The sequence below is a fragment of the Silurus meridionalis genome, chromosome 13 (genome assembly GCF_014805685.1).
Source record: "Silurus meridionalis isolate SWU-2019-XX chromosome 13, ASM1480568v1, whole genome shotgun sequence".
NCBI lineage: Eukaryota > Metazoa > Chordata > Actinopteri > Siluriformes > Siluridae > Silurus > Silurus meridionalis.
Window position 1 is genome coordinate 22,134,898 of NC_060896.1, and position 19,412 is coordinate 22,154,309.

Genomic DNA, 19,412 nt, shown 5'->3' on the forward strand with positions numbered 1-19,412 from the left:
AGCCCCATTGTCATCAAGCTGCCACTGTTGGGCCCCTGGGCAAGGCCCTCAACTCCCTGTGCTCCATGCCTGCATCATGTCCAACCCCAGCTTCCTAACAGTGCTGGGGTATGCAAAAGAAATAATTTCACTGTGCTGTATTGCATATGTGACAAATAAAATGCTTCTTTCTTCTTGCTAATTCTCGCAATGGATTTTTGTGGCGTAAAGAATCTCCGAAATGTCAAATAACCGAAATATATTGTGCTTTGACACTAGTATGAGTTATAGTTATATAACTTTAAAGTTTAAGTTTCTACTCCTTTATCTTCCCTGTGTTTAAACAACACTATATAAATAGTATAAAGTGTAAAAAATAGTATGAGATGCTGGCTCTCAGACATTTCATACACATATCTAGAGGTTGAGGATTGAAGAATGTGTTTGTTTTTTCCCTTTTTCACTAACATCTACTTATTGTAAATGACATTCCATAGATACTGATGTAACACTTTCAGAAATACTGTAAAAACAGAAAGCAGATCCTCTGTATTCACTACAAACCAGGATAAATCTATTTACTGAAGATGAATGAATGAGGGCCATAACACATTTCACTACTTCACTCTTGGATTATGTGTTTAGTCCCAAACGTTCTATACTGTTTATCCTATACAGGGTCACAGGAACCTGAAGCTTGTCCCATAAGACAATAAGACAATAAGATCAGTGCACAATTTATGTTTTGGCCTGTGGAAGGACACTTGAATCGGGAGAACATGCGAACTCGGCACATAGAGGGTAAAGGCAGGATTCAAATCTTCAACCCTGGAGGCAAACATGGTAACTAAGCCACAGTGCCCTTCTAAAATAGTGAATGTAAGTAACTGTTTGGTCGTTAGTCTGCTCTAATCATGACAGTACACCCTTTAGTGAATCACAAATGTAGCCTAATGTCATTTTAACACCATGACCCAGGAATTTAGAACTTGGACTTGGAATACTAGACTCGACTTGAAAAGTACATAATACAATTTTGACTTGTGAAGATGTGGGAATAAGATGAGGCTTAACCCAGACATGCAGGTAAATGTATTTATGTATTGAGGAGTATATCCTGTAAGACTATTTCAGCAGTATAAATGTGATTATCTTTAAGGTTCTCTGGTGGTCTAGTGGTTAGGATGCGGCGCTCTCACCGCTGCGGCCCGGGTTCGATCCCCGGTCAGGGAACCAACCCCAGCCATTAGGGTTGCACAAGCCTTAGTGCTGGTCCCAAGCCCGGATAAATGGGGAGGGTTGCTTTAGAAAGGGCATCCAGCGTAAAAACGTGCCAAATCAAACATGCGGATGGTCCGCTGTGGCGACCCCTAATGGAAGGGATATTTAAAAGGCCACACAACTGAGCTTAAATCTCTTATTGTAGGTGTCTTGAACTACTTGTCATCCAAATAACAAGGCTTCAGATCCAAAAAGACAATAAATGATTCATGTAATGGTGGACAATTGAACTCGCACACATCGTCCTTCCTGATGTTTAAAACAGAAAGAGTTTGCAATACAATGACATTCTTTGGGGATACTTAAGAAGATTTTCATTAAAAGGATGTTTTGCCTTCTCTTCAAAACATGTGCTACCTGAAAGCGTGAGCTGTATAATGTCACTACGGTGCTTTGTTAACATTCAAAGCGAATCCACTAAAAGCACCTTGTCAACATTGTTGCCTTTTGGACGTCTTCTGTGTTTTGCAAGTCAGCTCCAGGCACAGCAGGCTGACACTGGCATTTTAAAAGCCTACACATTAGGCTTAAACACCACTTTGTTAAACAAGGTGAAAATCTGGCATGGCATGGCGTCTTTGGATAAATAGCCCCTGGTCTCGAACTAACCCTGTTAGACTATTTGACCTTTAAGGGGCTGAGGGAAAGCCTGTAGTTTTTCTCAGCATGCTACTGTTAAATAATTCTTGGGAGAATGCCAGTGGAAATCATTAGCTTATTATGGATTTACTTGGGATAAATGGTGCTTTGTCGAAGTGTCCTTGAATGACCTCCAACTCAAGTCGGAATGCGCAAGAGTTTCGAAAGCCTTTACTGTAACGGATGAGTCCTGAATATAAAACAATCGATGGGTTAATCAGTTATTCCAGTATAATGTGGACAGGAACATAAACAGACCTTTGTGTAAAGCGGAAAAAAACACCACCCACGGTTGGCTTTCAAACAACCTACTCAAAAATTGCTGTCACAGCACTGATTTAATGAATCCTACGGAATGTTGGAAAGACCAGACGAGCACGGTTTTAATGAAGGACACCTGAGCAGCGTACACATAACTTGTGGCCTGCGTTCTGGCCCGAGGCCGCGGCTTTGGCGACGCTCCAGGTGACTGCGGAACTGGGGGCTGTTTGACCCTGCGCTGTCACTCACTCTGGGAAAGAGCAGAGGAGAAAAGAGGGAGGTGGAAGAGGGAGGGAAGAGGGAGGTGGAAGAGAAAGAGCAGCAAGACAGCGGCTCCTCTTTCACCAGGCATGAGAGACGAGAGTTTAATTGGCCATCGATCCATCAGGCCGACCGTCCTTTGGCTCCCGTACCCGCTTTAACGATTGGCGATGACGTCAGCCTAAAACACACACATACACACACACATTTTCTTAACTCACTCTTCTCAGTCTAAATGATTACATTTAGACCAGGATTCTCAAAGTGGTGTCCGGGGACTTTAAAAGAAATTGGGAGGGGGGAAATCCCGGTCAATCATTCTCTCTCTCTCTCTCTCTCTCTCTCTATCTATCTATCGACAAATGTTTGTGGATACATCACCATATGATGTGTATGTGCTTTTAGGAACATTCCATTCTTCATTTGCTGTTCTAATGACCTCCAGTCTTTTGAGATGTTTCAATAGATGTGTATTTGGAGTGTGCTTGTGAAGATTTGTGCTCATTCATGGTTGTTAGTAAGAGGTTTGGGGTGCAGTCAGTGTTCCAATTCATCCCAAAGGTGAGCTCTAAAGAGATCTTCCACTCCAAATCATGTAAAAGGCATATCTTCGTGGAGTGGGTTTTGTCCACAGGGGCATTGTCATGCTGGGACAAGTTTATGTCTGCTAGTTCATAAAGGTTTATCCTACACAATTGTGTGCCTTCAATGTTGAGAAAGAACCTCAAATGCCTGGGGAAAGCAGGTATCCCAATACTCTTGTTCATATAGTGCAGTTATTAGTCTGGGCACGTTTAACAAAATGGGTTTAATCCAAACTTAAAACTAGCTCATTCACAAATCAATCAAATGACAGATGTTTTGTGTGTCACAATATCACGTTCCTACATGTCTTACTCAAAACGTTTAATTATGCCCATAAAATGTGGCGTGTGCCGAGAGGGTCTGGAAAATGTCTTCTTCTTTCGGCTTCTCCAAGTAGGGGTCGCCACAGCGGATCATCCGTCTCCATGGGGGTCTGGAAAATGTTTTCTAAAATACCCCCAAAAATATATCAAGATAACCAAAGATAAACCAAGGCCTATTACTAGCTTGGCAGTGAAAAGGTTATGATTAGGAAGTGTATTAAATGGCAGTGTCATTAAACAATGATTGAGAAGACCCATGTCTGGCAAACTGGCATGGAAACACAAACCTAATGAGTTCACAAGCCGCATACGTTCATTCTATTGTGCAATTTGTATTTATGCTGGACAACATGTGCCCTAATTACATTTTTGTTTCTTTTCCAAAGGCGTTTTGGAGAACTTTTTCCACTTCGTTCACATTCATTGCACATGCAACTTTCTGCGTTACAGATATATTACTGACATGCTGCAGAATATCGGCCCCAAACTAAATACGATCTTTTTTATTTTTTATTTTGAGCAATCACCGGGCACAGCGGTCACTGACAGCCTGCATGAATCTTCCGTCTGGGCAAGACAGAAATCCTGCCCTGTGATTTATTCCAGCCTCTGAGCACTGTAGAAAACAAAATTTCCCTCTAAGGAGACACAAATTAAGGGATTGGTTTAATATTCAAGAGTGACTCACTTTCCAGAAACTGGCACATACGCAAGAAAAGAAACCACTCAAGTCTTGAATGCATTTTCTTTTCTTTTCTTTATTAGGATTAACAGGACATTCACAAAGTTACCAAATGAAGAGCACACACTGAAGCTGAGGGCTCAAGCCCCCACAGGACCCTCATCATCTCTCAGAGAGGTGCAGAACATATGAAGAACATCTTTTCAGGAAAGTGTGTAGTGTCGTTTGGACCACTGCGGCTTGAAATTTCGCGGTTGCAGAATAAACTCGGGCGCTTTCTGGACCGAGGTGAAGTGGTCAAATCTCAAAAAGCCGTTTTTTATTAAAAATAGTGTATTTTTTCGTGGGACAGACTGATAGGACAGAGCGAGAAAAAATCTTTCCCTTGAAATCAGAGTTTTGATTTAGATCCAGAGAAATCCAATAGCCTGTTATTTTCTCTTTCAAAACTGCACTTTTCTACAATTTGCACCATAAAAATTAGGGAAAGGGATATGGGGAGATACATATCAGTGCACTGGAGGAATCCCACTGGCCTGTCGTAAACATCTGGTAAATAAACTAGTAAACACCCTGGCACACTAGAGGGAAGAAGATTCCTGAGAGATGTTGGGGGGCCTCTGCTTCCAGAGGCTCGTTCTCACTCTCTCTCTCTCTCTCTCTCACACACACACACACACACACACACACACACACACACACAGCCCCGGTCTGGATCGAACCCCCTCTGCTGACACGAAGCTGAAGCATCAGCCTGGCAGGTCACTTCTTACCCCTTTATGATGTAAAAGAGTTGGTATACACAGATACACAGCTGGATTTATTCTAGCAATAGTAATTCATAATTTCCTCATTTCTGAGAATTTTGGTCACACAGATTAAAAGTGAAACATCAGAGACCGAAGCAGACAACATTTCCTCATTATTATCCATATGAAAAACTATATCTGAGGCAAAGTACTGACGGAGAGGAATATGAAACAGGATAAGTGATAAGTTGGGGCAAGAGTATTGATGCATACAATAAAAACACTGCTTACAAAACATGGACAACAGCTAACTAATACACTTGGGGATTAGGATTTAAAAAAACAAAACAAAAAAACAATAAAAAAAGAAAAGAGAGAGGTATAAACTGATGAATAAAAATGAAAGAAAGGAAGGCGTACAGTTTAGCTGACTACACCAGAGTGGAAAGTACAACCACACAAGCGGAAAATGATCTAGTGAGAAAGAGGAAAAATGAAGCGCTGATGAGGCCTGAGAACAGAAGCACAGGTTCACTGCTTATCGCTAAACAGAGAGAATGAGCTGAAACCCTCCATTAATTGGTTGGTGAGGGGTCTGGAATGCTTAAAAAGAGGAAGAATGGGTGGGCCTGGTGGAAAGGAGGCCTCGTCTTAGAGCAGGTAAATATGCATAATTAAGCAAAATGCATCTTTCATATAATCAAAGATATCTAAACTTAACCTTGAACCTTTTTCTGTTTTCTCCACAAGACATTATTTGTGATTTTTTTATTTTTATTTTTTTTGTCATCAGTGTGAACACAGAAAAAGGGAAACAGGAGGGGAAGGGAGGGAAAGAGATGAAGAGAAGCCTCTTCCACACCTCCTCCAGTGAGACTTGTTTCTCCTTGACTGCCCCCCCGCCTCTCTCTCTCTCGCTGCCTGTCTGAGCCGGAGGGGCCGCCGTTAGCAGCGGGTCTCGTAGATGCCACTGCGGCCGATGTAGCGAACCCATTTGATCACGTCGTGATCGCTGTAATTCAGCTTCGGCTCGAAAACCTTTAAGTAGCGCACCTTGAGTCCGGACGGGGCGAACGGCACCTGAGCAACCAGAGGACATCATTAGAACTGCCACAAATTTAGGGAAAATGTACTAACAAGTACAAGCAGCAGTGATGTTCAGATTTTTCTCATTGTGCACATGTATAGATGTTGATAGACAGTTGACTGCTGGAACCGTTGGCTATCAATAAAAATCCATACCAATAATTTTTCTGGCTTGGGGTCAGCTTTCATTACGAGAGCGGCCTCTAGAGGCGATTCACTGACACCACGTGCTGTTTGTTTTTACACGCAGGACTGCTCGCTGCACGGAGAGCGCCATGATTTATTTATTATTGATCATTTATCAATTATAAAAATTATAATACTTGATATATTAATATTTATTACATTTAGAACATTTTCATAATTTAGAAGTTTTTTGTAATAAAGTTTAGTACTATTTAACATGGAGTAGTGTTTGTGTTTTTTTTTATTCAGTATCCATTTAAACATTTTTGATTAATCAGTTATTGGCAAGAACAATCCAACCTAGCTATCGGTAAAACCTTTCGACCACTACACGTGTGTATAATGTGTAAAATCTTACAGGAATCGTTTTCTTCATTGGTCAATTTACATAATTATTTGAAGGCCTTGCAATATTATACTAACATGATTAGGTACTCCCAAATATTCTACATGCTGTTTCACAATAAATTACTGATCAGGAAGAAAATAATAAAAGTCTTAAAGAACATCCTCATTACAACCCTGTTAACATGTACACAAACATTTCGCAATTGATTTATTTTTTTAAGTTTTTGCCTAGCAACCAAAGAAAACGAGATTAAAAGGTTTTTCAAATCTTTTTGAAAAGACCCTCCAAGTCAGAGATCATGGATTGGAAAAGCTTGCTTATGTTTGTGTCTGTTTTGAAAGCGCTAAGAATAGAATAGGACCTAAATCTTGCCTTCTCTTCCACAGGCACTGAAACAGCTTTACTGCAACAATGCTGCAGCAACGATTCTATGCTTTAAAAAAAAAAAAAAAAAAAAAAAAAAAAAAAATACTACGAAAAACCTTCCAAAAAGGTTGCACAACCCGAGAACTTTAACTGACCTCAAAATTCATGGAGATGGGTGGACGAGCCCACTTTTTCTTGTCATTGGTGGGCAGCAGCTCAATCTCAGCACTGATCTGTGACTCCTTCATACCAGCCATCCTCTTGATCCTATACACACACACACACACACACACACACACACACACACACACACACACACACACACACAGAGAGAGAGAGAGAGAGAGAGAGAGAAAAACCACTCTATCCAAACCTTGTGCTTGTTTAGATGTATACAGGCAGTGAGAAGGCTGCAGGTGCGACTTACTTCCACACGATGGCGTTTTCACTAGCCTTGTACTTGGCTTTTCCCTTCATGCAGATCACCTGCACGCCGCTAGTGTTGAGCGGGGTGGGAATGCGCACCTGAGGACGCAAAAATATAATAACCATATGATATGGTAACTGCTCACCATCAAACATCTTATATATTAATTAATTTCTCTCACTAATTGCTCTGACCCAGCCGTCTAGACATCACAGTATGGCCCCTTGTCAAACTCGCTCAAATCCTTACGCTTGCCCATTTTTCCTGCTTCTAACACATCGACGTTTAGAACAAAAAGTTTACTTGCTGCCCGAATAAATCCCACCCACTAACATCGTGGGTGCCACGATGAAGAGATCATTAGTGTCATTCACGTCACACGTCAAAGTTATAATGTCAATGTCATGCCTGATTGGTGTATATTAATAATAACAGTTTATCATAACACACAGTCTGGGCAAAAAAAAAAAAAAAAAAAACTTTTAAAACAATTTTTAAATATATTTTCATATTTATAGCATCTGACTAACAAGATTTGGTATACACAAAAAACAGGAGGTATAATAGATGCAACAGTGTAACACAATTGAGCAGATGATCACCTCGATCTTTTGAGCCAGCAGTGACGGTTTAAAGTTGGACTTGATGACCACCTTCACCTCCAGCTTGGTGCGTCCCACTTCTCTTACCAGAGGAATGACGCGGAACGGCAGGATGATGTCCTTAGTGGTGCGATACCTACAGCACAAGTACATACAGAAGACCACTTAGAAAAGTGAACACGATGACTTATGGTGTGTGTACTTAAAACATTATCGCACACAAACCTCATGAGCTCATACTCTCCATCCGGTGGGATAAAGCTGATGCTGCGCTCGGAGTCAAACTTGCTGAGTCGCACGCACTGGTGGAAGGTGCAGTCGTCGATGGCTATAGACTGCTTCCCGCTACTGCAGGGCATACACAGGACATTACTGCATCTCAGAACATACTGCTTAAGGCATATAGTGTGTGTATTGGGAAGAAAACTTGGAAAAATCCAATGATCTTTCAAACTCTTTTATAGCTAGAGTTTTTATTTATAGACAGGGTATATAGCCTGTAGTTTTTTTCCCCCTAGACACTATTTGTCAAAAGTATGCACCCAGAGGAGTGGAACAAATCCACACAAAATGCCCATGACTTCTAGAACTGGATGTTCTGAGGTGTGTGTGAATGTGTGATTGGTCAGATGCCCACATTCTTTTGCCCACAAATTGTATTTAGTTGTTTAAAAAAAAATACCAAAATGAACATGTGTGTGTGTGTGTGTGTGTGTGTGTGTGTGTGTGTGTGTCAGAGAGAGAGAGAGAATACATGGAAATCGAAGTGCTTTCCACCCCAATGCACAATGACTGTTACATCATTTGAGCATGCCACAACAATACGGCAACACAACACACACACTGAAGGGACTGGCTTTGTTTTGTAACTGATGCACTAAAACAATTAAACAGCTGCATATGGCAACTGGCTCAGATGCGATCTTCATGCAATATCGGCTTTATGCATACAGCATGCGCCTTACAGTATGCAGCAAAAAATATATAAATGAATAAATAAATAAATAGCGTATTCTCTACTAAATCCTATAGTGCTCTGAGGTAAGGGCTTGTGCAGATAGTTTTACAAAAGTGCAAGAGAGATGTTCAGTTTGTCCACATATAAATACCTAAATTAAGATTCTCACTAAATCAGAACTTCGTTTCAGAAAGTAGCACAAATACCTGCACTGCCTGAAATTAATAGAAATCTACATTTTTACAATAAACACACTGTGGAACTTTAAAGAAATGCATGCAGCACTTCATGTTGAAACACCGATCTGGAGTTTAGCAACGCTTTTGCTGCGCATTCATTGTTCTATATTAAGCCTGTCGAAACAAACAAACAAACGACTGGTGACATCACGCTCCTGATGGTTAACTGAACATTTTTGAGAATTTGTAAGCATTTATGAAAAAGATGAGCAGAGACTTGATGGTATGACACAAACACGTGAGCTTTTTAAAAACTAATACAGGAGAAATTGTGTTCATATGGATGACTGGGTGAGGAGTGAGAGTTACACTACCTTCCTCCCAACTCACTGCAGTCCAGCAGAGAAAAGAAAGAAATAAACAACAAAAACATGCAAATTACAAAAAAACAAAAAAAAGAAACCAATGTGAAAACTAAAAAAAAAAAAAAGAAACCCTCACTTACAGGAAAAACATTAGACATTACAGTGTTTATCATTAAACAAAGACAAAATTATGGTTGTTTGAGTCAAAATGTCTGAGTGCTTTGAAATAATTAATTATATCATATACGCGACAAGCCCACCATATAGACAAAGATTTGTGGACACCTAAACATGAGATTTGTTTGTGCCTATTGGATGTCCCATTCCACATTTAATTCCCTAGTTGCAGTAATAACCTCCACTCTTCTGGGAAGATGTTCTACTAGATTTTGGAGTGAGCTTGTAGAGATTTGTGCTCATTCATCCACAAGGGTTTTAGTAAAGTCAGGTACTGATGTAGGGTGAGGAGGCCTGGGGTGCAGTAAGCATTCTAATTTATCCCAGAGGTGTTTAATAAGTTTGTGATCTTCCAGTCCATCCCATATAAACCGTACCTTCATGGAGCTTATTTTGTGCACAGGAACATTGTCACGCTGAAATAGTTTTGGGTCTCCTAGTTCAAGTGAAGGGAAAATGTCATGCTACCGCAACCATAAACATCATACACAACTGCATGCCTTCAGCTTTGTGGTAACAGTTTGGTGAAGAAACACACTGTTTCAACCTTTCGTTACACTTATGGGAAATGATCTGGTGGCCCGTTTCAAAAACCAAAACAAACAAGTAGCCCCACGCTTATTTAAATCGCTTTCTAATTATCATCATTAATATAATTGGTAAAAATATCAGATTTCACAATTTATTGCTAATCTGTTTGGTCCAAAACCGTTCTCCTTCAGAAAAGGCTGGGTTTTTTTTTTGGTAATTTTCAATCATAGTCAATCGTGAATCATGTTTAACTTTCTGCCCCTTGGGGGTACCTTCCATATGTTCAGGGTTTCACAACAATAAATCAGAAGAGAGCGGTGCCCAACTGGTAGGATTTACATATCTCAGTTTTACTTCCAAAATAAAACCAAAATCTAAATTCATGGGCTAGTGAACTTAAAAAAAAGGACTGAAAGACTCAACGGATTCTGAGGTTATTACAGCATTTCTACACAAAATGTGTAAACAATGGCAGGTCTGATAAATAAACGTAATCGGTGATAAAACTCAGATATTACTGTCTAATTTCGCACAAGCCTAGACTCAGACATTAGGACGGAGCTGTAGGTTATATGTATATTTTAATGTACATTTTGTCTATATTGATTTCTTTGACAATAAGTAAAGAAGTTTAAAACAATCTGGATGAGCGCCTCACCTCTTGCCTGCATCGTCAGTGGTGCCCCCTTTGCCCTGCTTGTCGATGACAATTTTGTCATTCATGCCAAACTTGCACTCGGGCATTCCACTCAGGTAGCTCTTCATAACCACACGGCCCGAGACATGGGCGCTCAGCACCTGGCCTACACACACACACACACACACACACACACACACACACACACACACACACACACACACACACACACACACACACACACACACACACACACACACACACACACACACACACACAAATTACTAGGCATGCAAAGGGAACACAGTGTACAATATGCAATAATATCCAATGCCTCAAACATAGCATACACCCGGAATGCTAGTTCAGGAGTAGAATTGATTGTGACCTTGTGGCGACATGAGCAGGTTTACACTCTCCAGAACATCCAGGAAGAGCTCATTGCGACGGTACTTGATGCCCTCACGCCTCCATCCGATCTGCCCAGTTACTTGACTGGTGATCTGAGACTGCTCTTCTTTAGTCTGGAGGCAAATAGAGAAGTCAAATCCACTGTGTAACTGAAATAATTCAGATAAAAATTTTTTAGAGTGTTAGACAGAGAAACCAACACCATCACAGGTGTGCTTACATGATGCTGAAGGGCAGGTTGTCAGATCAGGCGATGGAGAATGGAGAGGTAAATAAGAAAAAAGAAAAAGTGAAGACAAAATCAAACTAAATTGCAGTGACTTTTTAAATAGATGTCTAGATCACAAGAAGAAAAACAGCAAAACATCATAAAATTTCAATATAGCCCACTTAATATGGACCGTGACCATTTGGTTACTAATAACACTGTAGTAATAAATCTATTTCAGTGAATAAAAACAGCAAAAAAAAAAAACTGCTGGCACTAACTTGGCTCTTGATACCCTGTTGAGTGATGAAGGTCTTCAGTGCTCCAGTCTCAGAGTTTTGTGGGTAACCAAAGTCCAGGATCTCTACAGTAGGAGGAAAGAACCAAGTGGACAGCACCAATTCACCATAAGAACAAAAACAAACATAATCTATAGAATTAGGATTTCTTCAGCTCTTCTCACACACCTAAATAAGTACTTTATGTCTTTGTACCTTAATGCAATGTTCAGGAATGAAGGATGCTAAAATACTTAACAAAATGTATTCATCTCTTTCATTTACTTCATCCTCAGTTTTATCATCTTTCCTGCTAGACCTTCATTTCTGCAAGTTTATTACATAACCAGCCTAATACCTGCTGAATTGTTGTACACAACAGGAACGAGAACATTGTGTTAACCATGTCAGTAACTCTATATGGAAATCATAACTCGATTACTTAGGTAATGTCCTTGCAGTATCCCAGAAGGTGTAAAGAAGCTGCTCTGCCTGCGCAGTATTTTCTTTAGGTTTTGATTTTCTTATATACAAGTCATAAAAATCAAAACCTAAAAAAACCACAGCACAACAGAAACTCCAGCTGCTGCTCATGGAAATGTGTGAACACCTGAGTGAACACCTATCGAGCAGTAAAGGGAACAGGCAAAAAGAGTGTCAGCAGTGGCAACCCACAATAATTAGAAAACAAATGGGCATATATTACACAATGAGACATGAAAATAGGTTGTAATACAAGTGGATAGTTCTGTTGCCTTATATCAGGGTCATAGAAATGTAACACATTAGTCAAGGAAAAAAACACTCAAGAATTATGGGGACACCATCATCAAAGTAAAACAAATTAGCTTCAGGGACATCAATCTGTCCAATCTGTCTTTGAGTGTAATAATGTTGATTCATTAATTCACTAAAGGTAAGAAGGTAGAGCACTGGTAAAAACTAGGGTGAAAAAAAGAAGTCAGTTTACCATCTAACAACTCATAGATCAACACAAAGTTGTTTTTGATGTTCTCCTCGCTGATCTTCCCGAAGTAGGCGGTCATGACGTCGCACATCTTGTAGAGAAACTCGAAAACCATGGCGGCGTTGACATTCTGCTTGGTGACGGCAGCCAGCCAGATGTTGGAGCGCTTGACGTGGAAGAAGCTGGTGCGTGCAATGTTGGTGACGGGCGAGCGGACCTGCTGCCGTGCGTGGATCACGTTGACTCGGAACGCATCCACCGCATTTCTCCTGCGGCAAACCAAAATATTCTGTCATGACATTGTAATAAAAAGCATGCAGCAAAATCCTAGCCTGAGTACAGAGCAATAAAACTGACAAAGGGTGAGAAGTTTCAAGAATATATTGCTTTTGAAAAAAACTCTAATCCTTTGTAGTACTTAAGTTGCAGTACGTTCATATTTAAAATAAACTGTCAATTTTACACAATGCTATTATTGGCACGCCGCATTCACAGAGTCCGAGTCACAGTATCCAAGACAGGTGCACACCAACACGTTTCTGTAACGCACATGAAGCCAGTCTTTGCATCTTTCTAAACTGCAGCTTATACAATATCGGAGCAATTATAAAAAAACAAAAACAAAACAAACAAACAAAAAAAAAACCCAATCTGTCCAATTTTATGTTTAATTTATAGCCTTTTTTAAAATCCCAGACAGTGAAGCCAATTACGCAGTCTTAACTATGCATTTAGAACAAAATGCATAGTTTGCATGAGGGGAAACTGAAAGCCTAAAACGATCAATATTGTTCCTCCACATTATGCCTGGAAAATTCCTGTAATTCTATAAAAGCACAAGTTAACAATTCAATTACATTTTAACAGTGTAAATTACAAAATCACACACAAAACCATTTGTATGATTCCACAGCATTATGAATACTTAAGAAGCATAGTGTTCAAACATGATCAAGCTGTCCAAATTATTCTTTTAAGTCTCAATTGTGTTTAATAAAAAAAAAAAAAAAAAAAGAAAAAAAAAGAAAGAAAAAAAGAAAAATTTGTACTAAAAAACATTAGCTAGGATATTATTACACCTCGTGTGGGCCACGTGAAAGTTCAAAGCTATATTTGAACCTTTAAAAAGAGCAATAAACTTTCAATCGTCAAAATGTTTTCCAGAGCTAGCAATGCTGAGGGGTTGGGAACTAATCGTGGTTTGTAGAGAAAATGACACTTTACAGTAGGAAACACAGTAGTATTTATTTAAATGCATTTGGCTGATGCCATGCTCCCAGAGATTTAAACAGCTGGGCAGTTAAGGGTTAAGAACCTTGCTCAAGATTCCAGCAGTGGCAGTTTTCCAATCACAAGTCCAACATCGTAACCACTAAGCTACCACTCCACAATGCTTTTTTTTGGGGGGGGTTGGGGATGGACAACGACGCCCTTTTCCAGCGCAACCTCGTTTATACAGCTGAGTCGTGACTAAAGGTCTTGCTCAAGAGCAGCTGAATTTGGCAATGCTGGGATTGAAACTCACGACTTTTCGTTCAGAAATCCAATGTCTTAAGCGCAGCTTCCATTTACGGCGTTTATACTTGCACGTTTTGTGCTACATATTTTTTTCCGTCAGACATTTATTCATCAGACTCGTGTTCACGCCACACTAATTGATTGCACAGACTTCACTGAACATCATCGCGTCCCCAACACCCAGATGTTTCATGCAGTTTTGAGGACTGTCTTGATATTTGATGCAACCCAGTGACTAAATATATTCCACAGAACATTTTTACCCAACTTTCACCAAACATCATTTAAGGTTTTTTTTTTTTTTTTTTAAATACAGCGAATGAAGCAGTTCTTCACAAAAACAGCAGCCCAGGTGTAGAACAGATGTGAAACATGATATGGATGAAAATCGCACTTTCATTTCTGTAACAGAAGAGACTCTGCCACTCCACTGAAGACAGAATGCTTGTGTAATCGACAAATTATTGATGTTCATCTTCAAATTAAACAAATCATTACAACACTTACTTCATACCCTCAAATATTTCTCAATGATTCACCGAACTGCGTGTCATTTTGAATTTACTATAATGTCGATTATATACACTTAAATCCCTTAAATGTTGAACTCACTAAAGAAATCCCAAGTCATCCTAAAATCTATCCTTCTCTTTTTATTACTGGCTTTCGCACATAACCATCACCCTTTTCCTCCTCCTCCTCTGTTCTGCCTTAAAAAAAATATTTTGATCCATTAACACTCCACTTTCCCCTGTATTAAGTAGAGGTTTTCAACTGTTACACACGGTCTACAGTGCACCATTAAATACTCAGTACTCAACACAATACGCACACAGTCTGCGACGGCCAAAAGCGATTTAGAGAGCTACCGTAGCCATAGCAACCCTGCATTGTTTTTTCTTTTCTTTTTTAAATTTCATATTTAAACCTTAATTCTGAGTGGTACAGGAACGATACCTGGGACTCTCTCTGATGCAAAATGAATTAAAGCTTTTACCAAAACAAACATCTTTTAAGCCTCTTTCTATATGAGTGGTGGAAGTGTGTTTATGTAGGTCTTTAAAAGTGTTCACTCGGGGGACATTTTGAACCCTGCAGGTCTTCAGGCTTTCAGACAAAGAGTTATCAGGAGTGCTGAATAGATACACATAGAAGCATGAGTGAGCCATCTCTCTCTCTCTCTCTCTCTCACTCACTCACACACTAATATTTTATATCAAAGGGTAGAAATATTAGTTAATAGCCCATATTATATGTACTACGATAGTCATGCTGAGAGACACAGAACCAAACCTTTAAATCATAGAAAGGGTAAATTCAAGTTTATAAACATTTTATCGTGACTAATAGTGTTTTCGGGTGTGGAACTTTCAGGTATAATAAGCTGGCTTTGAAAGGTCTTAGAGAAGAGCTCATCAGATACTGAATAAGACACAACCTCTAACTCGACACTGTGTTTTGAAGATCCTTAGAAACACTATGATTAGCAGCCTGTCCACTGCATTAAGGAAGAATAGAGCAGAAAATGAAAAATGTGCCCATTATCTAGGTCATATCTTTAGATAAAGCACAAGACCAGAACAATCTTGCATCTCTCATATATAGACCAGACAGATCTATAACGTGTGAAATACAGCATTTGAAATGAATGCTTTACGGTAAACCAGCTCAGATCATGTGACTAAAGGTGTTCTTACAGCCCACAGTGCTTAACAATATACAAATAAACCAATAAAACCGTGAGCAAAAAAAATCTGAATATGCAAACAGAGGTCGCTATTGGACCAGATTAGATTTGATGTGTCTAATCCGATTCACGCATGCTGTTCATAGGCTTTGCTGTATGTGAGTCACATGATGCACAAATAACAGAATCGCGTCTATAAACCATATGTTATTTAGATGAGAAGCTCTGAGGATCAGACTGTGTCCGAACCTAAAATATGAGAAGTGTCCGTAAAAAAAAGATTGACGAATGGAAAGTAATGTGACACGTGATAACCGAACAGAAATGTCTTCATATAGTGGAGCTCAAACCAAAAAGTCCATCGTCTCCCTGTTTACATCATCGCCTCCTCATTAATTAATTACGAGCGTGTGGATAGGCGCTCACCCGATGTCGTCGCGGTAGACGCGCGAGATCAGAACCTCGCCCTTGTGGTTGTAGATGAAAAGTCCTCCAATCATGGTGGCGTGTGTGTGCTCGTGCTCTCTCTCTCAATTTTCACATTCCATGGTGAGAAATCTAAAAGGAAACAAAATTAAATGACAAAATCAAGACCAAACAAACAAACAAACAAACAGAGGAGCATGAATAAGTGAGCTGCACTGTGATGCAGTTGTTTACTCTGCATGCTTATTTGTATAAATGGAATATTCAGGGCTCTGAAGTGAAACTCTCTAGAGACTGTGTACTTGTGTAATGCAAATACTGAAGGAAGATATGGCACATTAATACATTTTTATTCCAATATTTCCTTCACAATACAAGATGAGCTTTATTTAATTTTTTTCCTTATGCGTTTTGTTTAAACAGCTTTTAGAGAAACAGTTCCGTTAGCCGAAAATGTTCCTCGAGGCAGATAATGTGCTGCAAATAGATTTCTGTATTTTTTTGGGGGATAGATGATTGTCTGCATCGGGAAGGAAGTATCCCAGACAATAAAACTGTCTGTACAAAATACGACAGAAATGTTAATACCGTTTTTGCTAAGATCACCAGCACAAGCCTGGGCAGGTGGATACAAATGCTAGAAATGTATTTGGGGTGCGGTGGGGAGGTGAAGCTGGAATTTATAACATCGCAGTTATGAACGTAGTGTATGTTTCATAACAGCATAATCGTTTGGATCTATTGACAAGGAGCAAACGTAAACCTTAACATGAGAAGGATCTATAACAATATAAAAAAAAGTCGACAATTATCACGCATCACACATTTTCACATCAATTATTCCTCAAATCTTAAAGATGCCTTCATTTCCATGTATATTTGTGAAAAATAAAGAAATAAAAAAGTTTGCTGAAGGCTCATCACTGGTCAGGAGGACAACAATAAAAAATGCCAAATGGACTAAAATCCCAGCAAATGGTATTTATAAGGTTTTGAAAGGAAACAAATATGACAGCTTGCCAAATAGCAGTAAGCAAGCTGTACAGGGGGAGAGGTATGACGTCATAACCTGGTGAAATGGGCGGAGCTAAAAGTCTTGCACATAATTCCAGTATACAAACACAATAAATTATAATAATTAAAATAAAAGTTTTTCAGTTTTGACATTTCAATTTCTATTATTTGAAAGACGAGGCATTACAGATTTACACCAATCCTGGTACAAAAAGTGTCAATAATTGTGACGAAGATTCATTTTTGCACTCACATAAAGACGGCTGGGGGAAAAATAATATTATTAATAATAATAATAATAATAAACAATACAGGATTCCCTTGAGAGCTCTTAAACCAGAAGTTATGATACACTTAAAATTGTAAAACGGGGAGGAAAGACAACACACCTGACCGAAAAGTGTACAAAAACGAATAAATCCTGAAGTCTGAAGTGTTGTAAACATCCTGATGCAGCATTGCACTGTATTCAATTCTGCTACATTCCCTCCCTGACCTTGAACAGCTCTTAGTGAAATATATATATATTATATATTATATATATATATAAAATAAATGTGTCCTATTCTAATTGAAAAGGATTTTGCATGTATTTTACACAGAATTTAGTCCATGTTTCCCCCCTTTTTGGCAAATACATCTACACACGTCACAATCAGAAACATAATCACAAGCCCATCACATTATTAAACAAAATGAGTTTCAGGTTAAGGTCAAATCATACATAAGGACACACGACATTGTTACTTACATTGATCTTCAAGATTCGGCGATAAAATGTTTAATATACAAGGCATTTGACCTTGTTGAATAGAAAATAAGGATATTTACAAATGAAGGAGAAGAAAAATCTCTCATCACAGAACCGCAGCATCCAATATGTCTGCCGCTCACGCCGGCCTTTCAAAGGCTCGATCCCCAATATATATTTAGTGCCCTAGATAGTGTGCAGAAACGAACTATTTAGCAATATATGTACTGCACTCGTGTTCGAAACCGTGCACTATTTCGGACACAGCCCTCTTTATCTCTCAATATATCTATATATAATATTCATGCACTCCGACCGTACAACGTTTAAAATAATTCCTATTATATAACCAAACCAGAAATAAAAAATATTAAAAGAATTAAAATAAAATTGCTCAAATATCGGTCGAGACCGGGAAAAAAAATCTGACCACTGCAGGGCGACTAGCTAGCTCTCTAACGCCATCACGATTCACGTTTACTTAAAAAAACGCCTTAGTTAATAGATATTAATATAAAATAAAGGAATATAAAGAATTATTTATTGGTTTGTGCTACTCCATGTTCAAAACCGTCAAATCAAGCTGGCCAATATTACACCTTAATAGACTAGCTAAGGATATTAGCGGCAGCTCAACTCGGGTCAATTCAACTGCATTTCTGTCACGACACGATGGTCTTTTAAATCATGATAAAGTCACAAAAAAATTGGTAAAACCTACCTGGTGACTGGGTGACTGCCAGAGAAGCGAGCCCGAGACCCGTAGCTACCAAGCCGTGTTATTAAAAGAGCTCGGCTCGGGAACACTACTGCGGTCACTGATCAGTCATTCTATTCAAGATGGCCGACCGCTCCCTCCTTCCCAACAGGGGTGTCTTTTCATTTTTTTAACACACCCGTATTCTCGGGCAAGTACCATACTAATCAACGATTGGCTGAAAGGGCACGCGTACAAGCCGTCATGCTTCTATTGGAGGAGCAGGATAATAAATATCCAATCACAGAGTATGAGGTGGGATCAAGTCGGAATATAGATTGAAGGAAAACGCCTTTTGTCAGCTGACTGGAGCATGACGTCACGTCCAAGCCTGTGGGAACCCAAAAAAACCTCATGGAGTCATATTTGTCTAATGTTATAAATCTTCTAAGGGAAAATCTATAAAGAATAAAATATATCAAGTATAAAATTTGTTTCGTTTGCAGCGCTTGTGTCCATTTATAGGGTTATTTAAAAAGGAATTAAAAACAAGCAATAAAGTGTAGCTGGCCTGAACAACAAATTGTCCTTTTTACAATTGAGTATAATGGTTGGTGATAAGAAAATAGTTGTAAATATGTATATTATTAATTATATAGTTATCCTAATTATCCTAATATATTTGTTCAATCATCTTCAGTAACCACTTTACCATAGTCTGGGTTGGGATACATAGTTACAACGCTGGAAAATTCACCTTCTGTTTTGGGAAGGAAAAAGGAAACCAGAGAACCCTGAAGAAACCCATGCAGAACATGCAAAACTCCCCACA

At 39.2% G+C, this 19,412-nt stretch overlaps 1 protein-coding gene across 5 annotated transcripts; it reads right to left on the bottom strand.

Annotated features, from left to right (window-relative positions):
* Positions 1-4,810: 4,810 nt before the first annotated feature.
* On the bottom strand, positions 4,811-18,760 carry ap2m1b (adaptor related protein complex 2 subunit mu 1b). 5 transcript variants are annotated; one of them, XM_046864581.1, is made up of 14 exons: positions 18,604-18,749; positions 17,188-17,194; positions 16,119-16,250; positions 12,491-12,756; positions 11,524-11,606; positions 11,255-11,260; positions 11,012-11,147; positions 10,645-10,789; positions 9,288-9,302; positions 8,002-8,124; positions 7,777-7,912; positions 7,175-7,272; positions 6,903-7,014; positions 4,811-5,840 (listed from the first exon to the last, which is right to left on the bottom strand). In XM_046864581.1, the coding sequence occupies exons 3-14, from the start codon at positions 16,190-16,192 to the stop codon at positions 5,706-5,708; spliced, it is 1,329 nt and encodes a 442-aa protein (XP_046720537.1). In that variant the 5' UTR covers positions 16,193-16,250; positions 17,188-17,194; positions 18,604-18,749; the 3' UTR covers positions 4,811-5,705. The 5 variants fall into 5 exon arrangements, with proteins under 5 accessions (XP_046720537.1, XP_046720536.1, XP_046720538.1 ...); XM_046864580.1 differs by lacking the exon at positions 17,188-17,194 and having other exon boundaries at positions 18,605-18,760; XM_046864582.1 differs by lacking the exons at positions 17,188-17,194; positions 18,604-18,749 and adding an exon at positions 17,884-18,030.
* Between the last annotated feature and the right edge of the window lie 652 nt (positions 18,761-19,412).